The sequence below is a fragment of the Diadema antillarum genome, unplaced genomic scaffold, assembly GCF_040938485.1.
Source record: "Diadema antillarum isolate AM-2024a unplaced genomic scaffold, OU_Dant_1.0 seq00001802_RagTag, whole genome shotgun sequence".
NCBI classification, from domain to species: Eukaryota; Metazoa; Echinodermata; class Echinoidea; order Diadematoida; family Diadematidae; genus Diadema; species Diadema antillarum.
Genome location: NW_027272478.1, coordinates 358,013 through 370,732, shown reverse-complemented (window position 1 = coordinate 370,732; position 12,720 = coordinate 358,013). Strand labels below are relative to the sequence as shown.

General features: G+C 38.8%; 2 protein-coding genes across 2 annotated transcripts in view; one reads left to right on the top strand and one right to left on the bottom strand.

The window, feature by feature from the left end:
* The window catches only part of LOC139712412 (homeobox protein PKNOX2-like), a 42,521-nt gene extending 41,788 nt beyond the window's left edge, over positions 1 to 733 (bottom strand). Inside the window, exon 1 of the mRNA XM_071624234.1 lies at positions 713 to 733. The gene's annotated coding sequence lies outside the window, so the exon portion shown is untranslated. The remainder of the gene's footprint in view (positions 1 to 712) is intronic.
* A 4,437-nt stretch (positions 734 to 5,170) lies between these two features.
* LOC139712415 (small ribosomal subunit protein eS19-like) lies at positions 5,171 to 12,139 on the top strand. The gene is made up of 4 exons (XM_071624236.1): positions 5,171 to 5,202; positions 7,537 to 7,714; positions 9,784 to 9,852; positions 11,686 to 12,139. Exons 2-4 carry the CDS (start codon positions 7,537 to 7,539, stop codon positions 11,880 to 11,882), a joined length of 444 nt encoding a protein of 147 aa, XP_071480337.1. The 5' UTR covers positions 5,171 to 5,202; the 3' UTR covers positions 11,883 to 12,139.
* The last annotated feature ends 581 nt before the right edge of the window (positions 12,140 to 12,720 follow it).

Below are 12,720 nucleotides of genomic sequence, written 5' to 3'. Positions count from 1 at the left end.
TATGAGAAGTCGATATTTCACGATGGGGATCATACGAGCATGTGCATTTTCTATCCCACGCGAAACACATGGCTATTTTGAACGGGTAAAGAATATACTGTATGCATCGCATCGGAGGATCTGGTAAACATATGCATTGGCGACGTCTACTACTGAAAATGCATAACGACATTAGCATGTCCGACTGTATATCATTTCATAATACGTGAGGGCCGTTTGAACTGCAGAAATATTGTCGCGTCGTGAGATGAGAAAAATATGTTTCGTGAATTTCCCCCCAATTCTCCAACGCTCGGCTCTGAGTGGTCCGACTTGCTGAGCCTGGTATCTAACTACACGAAGCGCACATGTGTGGCCCCACAACACACAAGCCCCCCCGAAAGCCGGAACAACGTACCCAGGCGACAAACGAATAAATCATACAACGGGCTCTGCCTTTCCACACGTTGAACACTCCCCAATAGAAAAACGGGCGTAATATAAAGCTGCCACTCAACACACGTTCAATATCGCCACTGGATTTCACAACAAAGAAATCTCGCCAACTACGCTGCAAATTCACCGCGATTTCGGCGCATATCATAGGAAATAAGTGCATCTACACATTAGCAGGCGCTTGGGCAGATTCTATTAACAAGATGGAGCAAATCTGAAGAGAAAATCTACACAAAATTGAAATTGACAGCATAAGAAAGACATTTGAGTGACGTACCTTCGATGTGTCAGTCAGACATCAAAAGCGACGAAGTTAGATTATGGCGGCGGGGCTGCTATACAACAACGCTATGCACTGATTGACATACGTCACGTGAATCATGAATGATGCAGCAGTTCCTCATGTTTAATTAATTTTGGGCGGAGTCTGGACCATCGTATTATTAAAGAGGGATGCTACTCAATATTTTATGTGAACTTGATGATATTTTTTCAACAAATATAAAATCAATGGAATGCGAGTAACCAAAAGAGTAAAGAAATATAGATATGTAAATTATTGAGGGATATGAATGCAATCAAATTTATGTGAATGTAGGAGCAGGTAAAATATCACCCTGTTTTAGTTTGGAATAATCCTGACGTCACGTTCACCTGTACTCGAGCAGCAGGTGAATTTCGCAGAGAGAACATTATATCCCACCCGCTTGCACCAACACGGGAAAGGAGGGAAAATATGTGCAAACTTTGCTTTTCTTGACTACTTGAATACCAGGGGAGCAAGGGTGGGCGCTTTGGGGGAAAAAAGAAAATAACATAAAACATCAAGAATAAGAACTTACCCTTAAATTCGTGGATTATGAATCCTGAGAGGCAAACAGCTGGCATGGATGGAATCATATTCAGTCCTGCATTTTAGTCTATGATAATATTACAGTTTTTAGTCAAACATAGTTCAGCAGTAAAGACAAGTTATTTTTGTGTCGTTTGTTGTTACGGCTGGGGCAGGATATCGTGAAATTTCAATTTCTTGGAATCTAGACTTGTTGCTTGATAAACACATGGTGGGTTAAGGGAATGCAAAAAGAAAAGTGGAACACGGAAGGATTTTTTTTTTTTTAAGGCAATGAGGACTACACTAGTATCCACTCATCTTTTCTTCTTCTCTTTTTTTAACTTCTAACGTTTGCGTTGATCCCTATCAGGGCAATTACCCCCACCGCCTCCCGTGGACAATTATTCCCCGGCTAAATGCCAGTTAGTGATACAGTTAGAGTAAATATCAAGGTTAGGGTTAGAGTTTAGGTTAGGGTTAGGATTAGATTCAGGATTAGGATTGGGGTTAGGGTAAGGGGAAAGATCTGGGGTAAAATTGTCCAGGGGATAATTATCCTAGAACCGGGATGATTCCATGTACTGCCCTCTCTCGACAGAATCTCTTACGACAATCGTGATGTCACAGCAGTGGGAAGATAATTGAAGGAAAATAATATCAAGTGCATGGAATTCTCAAATCTTTACATTTTTACGTGAGAAGTACACATTCATTAAAACTTTGCTTTAAATTTTTTTTTGGCCTCTTTTGACCATAACTTCAAAGATGTACTTTTATTGTAGTGACCAATATATAACTTAAAAGATATTATTTTGTACTTTATGACAGAGACCGTACTTCAAAATCTTCAAAAATGGACTTATCGGTTTTTGCGAACAAACTCTTCATATATATGTGAATATATAAATATATATATATACATATATATATATATATATATATATATACTACGTGTTTTCCCATCTTTACATGTAAAATATGCACTCTATGAAAATACCACACAAAATGGCAGTCACTGCACTTTTTACATAATTTTCCAGTTACACTGTCGTTTGGTTCGAATAGTTTAATATGTATATTCGGTGCTTGTTCATTTTTCTCTTACACTTTCAAATCTAATTCATAACTTTATTTTGTATCACAATGATCTTTTTTTATTTTTTATTTATTTTTTTGGGGTAGGCCTAAATGGTATATGTGAATGTTATCTTGAAAATAAAATGCGAATCGAATAGAAACATTTAATTGTTGTTAATACGAATGTTATTGTTTTCATTTGTCATTTTTTTAAGAATGATATGAAAGAAAACATTTTCATATACATGTACTGTGCAAAAGTATGATTTGATTAGAAAAACTCTACAGACTGGTTTAATAACATCGAACTGTTTTTGTACATTTTTCAAAATTGTATAATTCGGCCTGCTTATTCATATTATCATTCCTCACACAAATCACTTTTGTCATAAACTTGATATCAAAGATTACTGATCCTGCCAATTTGATATTGCACATTACATTGTTGTTGTTGTTGTTGTTGTTGTTGTTGTTATTATTGTTGCTGGTGTTGCTCTTTGTGAATGGGTAGCTTCCAGATTTTTATCCCACTGTTTTAATCTAAAGAGATATATTCAACAAATTATATAAAATAATATTACATATTTGTATATGAGCGGCTTCTTGTATAATATAACCATGACGCCTTTCAATACTTTCTTCTTCTATGACCCATTAATACCAAACTTTTCTATATATTATTGCATCAGTATATTTTTTTTTGGTGCACTAGTTTTATATATATAGTATAAATGTGGATATATGTATAATGTATATATATATATATACATATATATATATATATACTCTATTTATATATATACATACATTGTACAAAACTAGCGCACAAAAAAAAAAACCATACAGATGCAATATACAGAAAGTTTGGTATCAATGAGTCTAGAATAAAAAAATATTGAAAGGCGTCATGTAAACAACAAGAAGACGCTCATTTGTATATTTTCTGATTTTGGTTACGACATGCATATGAGTAGATACAGTGCAAATCGTATAAGAAATAATATTGTAACCTATTACAGGTGTTCAGTAGTCCCTGAAAAAGTTTTACAACAGAAATAAACTTTGGACAAAAATAGTACGTCCCAAACAGAAAAAATGATGCGGTAATTTCTGTATGCACATGAGAAAGTGTATTTTTTATTGACTGTCAATACGTTTCATGAGCTTTGTTTTGTTTTGTTTGTTTGTTTGTTTGTTTGTTTTTTGTCGTTCATAATCTGATTCATCAATCCAACGCAGATTAAAGATATCATAATATCATGGAACCTTATAAAATCTCGAAATCCGTATAGGAGTTTAACCAATCATTTCTCATCCACTCAATCCTCATTTGCATCAAGATTATTTTGTACATGTCTTATTTAGTTCCCATAATTCGTATCTGATCTTTTTGTCACCATGAACACGTCATTATCACTTTGTTCCCTATGACTGTAAAAAAAAAAAATAATAATACCTATACAGTCACACAGCTCTGATCTATCATTATTGAACTAGTGACAGATACAAGGGGGAGTGCACCGGGCACGCGCCCCCTGCTTTTTTTTTCTTTCTTTTTTTTTGGTTAAAACAAAGAAATAAAAATTTTTGAAAAATATTGATTTTGTAAGGGCATCCCCTCTTTACGGAATTCCCGGATCCGCCCCTGATTGAACACATGATTTCGTTCCATATTCATACAAATTATATTATTATCATTAGGAAGATTGATATAAGTTTGGACCCTATAATGAAGACCTTGTAATCCACAAAGGCACAATGTAGCCTCTTCTTTTGTGAAAAAAAAAAATACATCAGTGAGAAAATGAGTAGTGCTAAAATGCACAGCAAAAATGTGATGAATAGTTGAAAACTTGAACGAAACCAACCTGCTTGTTCACTAATACCCCAGAACTTTAAATTAGTCAGCAAGAGGAGAATCAATTACAGTATTGCTGACGTAATTTTCAAGATTACTTAGTGATGTAATGCAGAGAGCGATATTTTCAGGGTCATCAACAGATTGAACCCTTGGGGTTGCGGTGAGGGTGTAACCTACCCCCCGCTTTTTTTCTTTTTTTTTGTAATTATTTTTTGTCAACACCCACAGCTAATATGCAGTTTCTTCAGCAAGGCATCAATTACTCTTCAGGTTAAAGCATTAGATTTATTTTTTATTCATTCATTTGTCTTTCTTTTTCTTTCTTTTTTAAGAATGAGAACTCTCTCTTTCTTTCTCTTGCATGGGTCAAGTTACTTCTTTCTTCCTTGGTATCTACTGCAGTATCGTCACACTTTTGACTTAAGTTCCGGAGGTGACCCATAGAGCCCTGTAATGATACACAGTAAGAGCACCCATTTTTTTTAAATACTATGTTGTTGTTTTTTTAATGATAATCCAATACTCTTTTGGTTCGCACTCGTCTTTTCGAAGGACTTCAGCTGACCGCGAAGATTCGTAAAATATCACCACCGAGTCTTCCTTATACTGGAACACTAAACTTTCTAGCCTCTACTTTTAGTAGGCCTTATACTCAATAGCACCAGCTGATTTCATTTTACACAATCTGCCGCTTTCGACAAGCAGTGATATCGTGCAATTCCTCTCTTCTTTGTTTGTTGTTTGTTTTGATTATTTATCACCTATGTGTCTAATCATTGATTTATTCTTTGAGTACAAGTACTGTGTCTTGCTTGTTTGTTTGCTATTCTAAATACAATGTACCGTTTGCGCAGGTCTGGACAAGATTTGCATGACTGCAATGTCTAGCGCCAACTAACATTGGAGATTGACCAATTTATCTCGCGAAATGCGATACACTTCAGTCTCGTGCATTGCGATAATCGGTCTTTTCTCCCTATCACAGACAAGCAAGGTACGGAAAGGAAATACTTGTGCTGAGAAGAGTGTTAATTTTTGAAGATTTTCAAAGCCAAACGGAAATTTTAAAAAGATCACGTATTACATTACTTGATCCCCATCATTTAATTGGTTGATGCAGATCCCAAGAATTGTGTTAAAGAGTGTAATTTGCCACCTATTACTGACCGTAGCATGTCCCGTTGTATCACATGGGAAGACTTGCACCATGTGTTATAACCTATGGCCGATGGATGCCACGCGCGGTAATGCCGTACATGAGTAGGCTTACTGCTGCACTACAACAATGCACAATTCATAATGCTATCCTCAGAATTAGGATTTTCTGTGGTATGATGCGCTGTGTGTACGAACTTTAGATTTCTGGAACTCTACACTCACTTTATTGGGATTACCTCTAGCAAGAAGGGAGTTATGTTTTCATTGTTTTCGTTGGCGTTTATTTGTCTGTGTGCAAAGTAACTCGAAAAAGGTTGTGGAAGGATTTGACTTTACCCTGAATTTATCTTGAAGTGCCACACCTCCATCTTCACGTAGATTGTAAGTGTGGCAGGGTTTAGGGAGCTTTGTAGCCCATTAGCATGATTAGTAACCCAATTGTTAGACAATTTCTTTTTGAAAGGTGAGGAGTGTCTGTGAACCTGTGATTGGATGACATCTTCTGGGAGTTTGTTCCACTTCCAGCTATCTGGGAATGTCCTACGACTCCTAGACCTAGTTCTAACTCAGTCCGGGAAACCCACTCATGAGGACCGCTCCCGCGTACGAGGACTGCCCCGCCTCATGAGGACCGCCCCCACGCCTCATGAGGCCCCCTATTCACTTCTTATTCATCTCTTATCTGACGTATAAATTGTCGCAACTTTGCACGGTGATTTTTTGTTTTTCCGCACCTAGCGGTAATACTTCGGATCAGGCCGCTAGGTGCGGCAGTCTTGCATTGTGCGAACACGCTGGCGCCCTTGTTTTGATGGGCGCTCTGCATCGGTTGATTAAAACTCGATTTTTGAAAAAAAAAAAAAACAGGATTTTTTCTTCTTTTCATCATGGATAGTGGACATGTGTGTGTAACAAAAAATCACCGTGCAAAGTTGCGACAATTTATACGTCAGATGTGAGATGAATAAGAAGTGAATAGGGGGCCTCATGAGGCGTTCCCCCCGGGCCTCATGAGGCGTGGGGGCGGTCCTCATGAGGCGGGGCAGTCCTCGTACGCGGGAGCAGTCCTCATGAGCGGGTTTCTCGGACTGAACTTGTTAGATTTCCTTGACCTTGATATGTTGCTTTCTGGAAGATGGAATTTAAGTTGATGTTGTCTAGATCCTATCTGTGCAAAGATGCGGTACGCTTTGAATAAGGTCACCCGTCTTCCTTGAATGAAACTTGCAGGAGCAGGAAAAATTGATGATACCGGTAATGACACAAGCAAGGAACAGGTGGATGTGATCCGGGAATTTTTATGGATTTTTGAAGGATTTTTCATCTTTTTGCAGATACGGTCAATGAACTTGAGAGGTCAAACTGCGTGTATTTGAGGTTTGCATAATATTATGCTCTATACTTCAGTTTCCGATTGTACAGGCAGACCAATTAAGGGCATCAAGTAGTGAATATTCCATTTGTACTCGAAAGCAACCTTTTATATGTCAAATTTGAGAAGGTATTTTGAGGGTTGTGCATTTTGCATAGGACACGTAAAGTTTCGTTATGCCGAACATTTAAGGGTATGTGCATTCATCCTATTCCATACCTGCCAACTGTTCAGTTTTAATCTGAATATTCAAATTTTTCACTGAAAGAAAATGCATTAATTTTAGTGTGTTCTGATTTTTTTGAAATATCTGTTAATATTAAAGTATATGGAATTTATGAAAGTTTTGTAACAGAATTTTAAATAACTTTTCTTTGTTCAGATTTATTAAGTCCCAGGATTGGCAGGTATGCTATTCTGTTTGTTTCTTAAGTGAGGGATTTTTATACAGCTTGAGAGCATGGAGAATTGATGATACATTTATTTTGAGTTGCCAGTACTCATTTTGAGAGAAGCATACTGTAAACGTCAATATTTTCGGGCAATTTTTCGTGCTAAGATGAGCTGCTCAACAACATATTTGCGGGTTCTTCAATTCGCGTTGTGCTATTGTCGACCCATTCACAAGGTGCAGAGAAAATCTTGAAGATGTTTTCGCGGTTTTAGAATTCCCGCAAGCCAAAAGTAGCACCAAGTACCCAAAAATAAATGTACCACAAAAACTTCAGCCGTTACGGTAGTCCATTGACATATGGAACCACACAAAAAATGATTTTGTTTCTTGTTTCAATTTTCCAGATGCCTGGAGGAGGTACTACCGTGAAGGACGTTGACCAGCAGGAGTTTGTGATGGCGCTTGCTGCCTTCTTCAAGAAGTCTGGCAAGATGAAGGTCCCCGAGTGGGTGGACATCGTCAAGACTGGAACACACAAGGAACTGGCCCCGGTAGACCAGGACTGGTTCTACACAAGGGCAGGTAGGTGATTCCATCCTCAGCTACTAGTACCTTGATGTTAGACTTGAAACTTAGTCTTCGTAGCAAGGGATCTATAATACAGCTAGGCGCTTTAAGTTGCAGTGGTCTTTTTTTTGGGGGGGGGGAAGGGGAAGCAACAGACAATGTGAGAGATGCAATATCCTTAAAATGTGACCCGCTGCAACAAAATGATCCTAAAGTCGGGCGCGTCGATTATTTGAAAATTGCATGACATAATTTCCTAATCTTTCTGCTTTAAATTGATATATAACACATCTTATAAAAATAATCGGCTGCGGAGATATTGATGTTTAAAAGAGAGCATGTCGAGATGTCTGAGAAATCACTGTTTCGAGAAAAGCGCCCTAAAAGTTTTCCTTTCGACGCAATCGCGATCAAGGGACACGCAAGTCAGTTTTCAGCTCCGGACAATAGAAGGTAAGCCCTAGCAACCCCCAAAGAGTTCATTCAAGCACAGCGTCGGCGGTCTCCTCACCGACCAATCAATGACCAGGATGTGAGAAGCGGCTGAGCATAGCGCACTCCGCCCGCACGCACCAGTCGACTGGGCAGTGTGCGAGCTTCACGCTTCGGTTAGCAGGAAGCAGCAAACTGACCGATGAGATCACTCTGGTCGTTGTTACGGGCGGAGCCTATCTGTGGCGCTCAATCCAAATTTTCAAACCAGTTTCTGCTTTGTTGAAACGCCAAAAAACATGGCTCAGAAAAACGCTATTTTTTGGTCTTTCCTTTCATCATTTTGCTTCAAGATTTCGACAGATGATAGAAGACATGTCAGACTCCAATAATATGTCAAAATCAGAAAATCATAAATTTTGACCAATTTTAATGCTCTGACTTCAAACTCGATTTTCACGGCTTCGACCATGCGCGACTTTAGGACCTTTTTGTTGTAGCGGGTCACAAATATGTTTTTCAAAACATAGAACTCAATGATCCATCTCACCATTGGCAAATGATGGATAACATTTTTCATGGCAGGTGTATGATATTACAATTTTTTTTTTTTTAATGTGAAATTGCATGCTCATTGATATGCTTTGGAAATGCCGATGGACTCTGTCGTCGGAATCTGAGCTTTGCTGGTTTGCCCCCTCTTTCCTCCTGAACATTGAAACGTTAAAACTGTCCATAGATTCACATTTTAGCGATGAGGACAATCAGCTGATGTCATGCCGTAGACATTGTAGATTTCTGCTGCTGTAGATATTCCAAAATATGAATGTGTTTCTGGTTTGTTTTATTTCGTTTTTGTTTTTGTTTTTCATTTGCATCCTTTTCCTCCCATGCATGGCATTAAAAATTGTGGAAGAGGTGTATAACTTGAAAGAATTGAGATTGTCCCATGCAAAAATATACACATGTGTGTTCTGCTCAAGTTCCAGTGCTTGCATATTCACATATGACTTGGCAAAAAGGGTTGAAGGGATGCAGGTGAAATGTATAGATGAGATGAGATTCAATCTGAACGGATTCACAGTCGCTCTGTAGACCGATTCTGTTACGCGCTATGTGTATTTTTGGCATGGGCAGCGCCATTAACGAGGTGTCTCAGCCGACCCCCCCTCCTCTCTCCCCCACCCCCTTCCGCGCGTGGAATGAAAAACTGATGCATGGTTGCTTCAGCCAATGGGCGTCTCGTACTGAGTGCGCGAATGCTTGCTTAGTGCACGAACCTTTGTTACATGTGCGCGATAAACATGTTAACCATAGGGTGGGGGGAGAGGAGGGGGGGTCGGCTAAGACACCTCATGGCTGCGCCCAGTGCCACAAAATGTCTGCTGCCCTCAACGAACCCGAATCGGTCTATAAAAAAAAGTTTCCAAATTGTCAACGAGTTGTAATGTTAATGCACATCTTCAACAAGACTGTCTTGATTTGTGTCAAATAAAAAACCTATCTCGTCATGTTCCCTCATGAGAAATTCTCAGAAAGACCATACTTCAAAGGCAAAATATAGAGCTGACTCTAGTAAACACAAAGAACTAAGTCTTAGTAAAACAACGAATGCTGAGAAAACCATGGATTTATGTTTGTGCCTTCCCCAGCTTCTACAGCCCGTCATCTGTACTACCGAGGTGGCGTCGGTGTTAATGCAATTGCAAGGATCTACGGAGGTAAGATCACACTTGGTTTGGGCATGATTTCCATTTCGTAAAGCAGTTCCCACCAATTGCAACTTAAGTAATCACAGTTATCCAAAGACAAACAACAGCTGTGAGTACTTAATGTCTAACATTTTGGTGGCTCAATTACAGGAAATCCTCAAACTTTCCTGACTGACAGATGTCTGACAGTGTTTAAGTGGATGAAATATCACTATCACAACAAAGCCAAAAAAAGCCTGGCCTGATTTGGGTTAAAACAAATTTAGCTCTAACCAGGCTGGGCTTTTTGGGGTGTTCTGTGGCCGGGGAGGGGTTGATTCAACCAACCCCCCCCCCCCCCCCCCCCCGAGATCTCGGACGTTGATCACGCAATCGCCATGAAATTTGGCACGTGCATTTGGCGTAATCTACCAAGCTATACAAAAAGAAATGGAAATTTTCGTCATAATAATTAATTATGCTAATATATGCATAAAATCACACATTTTGCTCTAAATCAGAAATTAGAGCTCCTAGAATCCTAATTTTTGGTGAAAACATTCTTTGTAGCATTCCTAACAATGTACTTGAAAAAAAAAATTTGGTATCAAAATCAATTTCTTATGTATTATATTGTTTTATGAATTTCTTATGTATTTCATTGTTTTTTCGACCTTTTGTTTTATCATTTTTTTCCGCAAAATTTATGACAGAACCTATTTCAAGCGTAATTATGCTAAAATTAATTAATTTCAGCCTATGAAAGTGAAAATAATCATGTCTTTATGAATAAGAAGAGAAAACTCCATTTGCATTACACTTTATACACAAAATCACGTTTTTTGAGCCATTTTCGGTCTGACAGGCATGTATAAAACGTTATGCAGCGTCGTAATGGTATGCACAATTTTCGCGAAAATGGTGTCAAAAGATGCGCGAGACTTGAAAGTAAAAAGTCAGCGAACGGTGCGATCAAAAAAAATCGCACGGTGGAGTAGTCGTGAAAAATGTCGAGGGGGGGTTGATTAACCCCCTCCCCCCCCCCCCCCACCCTTTTTAGAGTTAAACGTTGCATGTCAAAAAAAAGAAGAGAAATACATGAGAAAAAAATATTAGTAATAGAAAATGTATACAAAAAAAAAGTACAAGAAAAGTATTCAGATATTATGAGTGCATGACTGCCGTTTGTGCAGTGTTGACCAATTTACAAGCCACTGTGTTGGTACTTACAGATTTCAAAAATTGACATATTGAGGTATTGCCAAGTATGAGAAAATATATGTTGCATTATGAAGAGTGAATAAGATATGAAAATCTGTAATCATTACTAAAGCACATCTTACCCTATTCCTAATATGTTAATCCTTAGACATGCCAAGATTTGTCTTCAAAGAGGCAACTGCTGGGAGATACCCAGCAGAATTCCCCAACTTCCTTGGCCTATTTAGGATTAAAATCAGACTTATCAGACTTTCTTGCTAATGGGATCTCAGTCATGGTAATTGTACATTTATCTAATATGTGGTAGCTCAAGATCATTTCTGGAGATGTAAACATGAAATGAGCAATTAATCTTGAGACAACTTGATCATTGATTTCCAATTTGTGATACAATCAGATGTCAATCTGAAGCAATTTCTGTGAACAATTTAGTGAACTGAGGAAAAGTTTGCAACTTTTGTACTACATCTTATTTCAAGCAAATTGTCATTGCATTTGCATTTATTGGTATCATTGTTTCAACTGGAATCAACTTGAAAGAAGCATTGATTTATCTTGAAAATCAACCCTTCAAGGATAGTTGGTGTAAGTGCATATGCCACTGACTTGCTGTATTCCCTCTTCACTTTTGCTGTCCAAAAGGTCGCAAGCGCCGCGGAACCAGGCCGAGCCACTTCAACCGCGGCTCGACGTCTGTGGCCCGGAAGGTGCTGCAGGCCTTGGAGGGCCTCAACATCATCGAGAAGGACACCAACTGTGGTCGCCGTCTCACCAGCCAGGGCCAGCGCGACCTCGACAGGATAGCCGCCCAGGTCAAGTCGAAGCAGAGCAGGAAGTGAAGACCCCATAGGTCCCAGCTTGTCATGTGACCAGCACTGAAGTCATGTGACATCCTCTCCAACAGAATCTTCTCAAACTCACCACACTCACTCGACAATAGAACTCTATCAACAGGACATGACCTCCGCCTTCTTCATGAATTCCCCCAGCCCACAGGGAGCCGTTTTGCTTTGGCCCGCCCTCCACGAACCCGTCTGTTGATTAATGGAGGATCACGCATGTCAAAGGAAATGTGTTGAATAAAATGCATTTTACACCCAGCAGTCAAAGTCAGTCTGAAAATTGCTCTTCTGTTTGGCTCAAAGTCTTAGTTGTTAGTGTTTTTTCTTTTCAAACTTCATACACCTGTAGCTGGATTTGCCTCTTGTAGAGCTGCCAACTGGTACATTTTTACCAGGTTTACCCTGTTGTTTCTTCATTCAAAAGGAGAAAGCATGTTTTTTAGTGAAAAATATCATTTGTCTGATATGAATCTTTCTCCCGTATTTGGACCATAATGTGCTTACTTTGGCAAGGTTTGTTTTTTTTTGCTGCTAGAATGCTTTTAGCATGCATCGGTCTGTCCTTTGGATTGAAAAGGTTGGCAGCCCTGCTCGTGTACTGTATACGTCGTATATTTTGCATGGTGTTTATTATAGCGAATCTCACAATTCAGGTGCTATTTTCAAATATAAAAAACAACAAAAACAGTAACTCTTACCTCGACATGAATGTGACATGCACACATACATTTCTTTGTTCAGTACCGTGTACTCCCGTTACAACCACACAGTTGTAACAAAATTCCATTTACAACAAAGTAAAAATTCAGGCTGCAACTTTGTTCGCTGTATGTAT

Excerpts from the sequence above, each read along its gene's own strand:
- LOC139712415 (XM_071624236.1), top strand. The coding sequence starts at position 7,537 with ATGCCTGGAGGAGGTACTACCGTGAAGGACGTTGACCAGCAGGAGTTT. Across the intron at positions 7,715-9,783 it reads CTGGTTCTACACAAGGGCAG|CTTCTACAGCCCGTCATCTG; the intron begins GTAGGTGATTCC and ends TGCCTTCCCCAG. Across the intron at positions 9,853-11,685 it reads AATTGCAAGGATCTACGGAG|GTCGCAAGCGCCGCGGAACC; the intron begins GTAAGATCACAC and ends GCTGTCCAAAAG.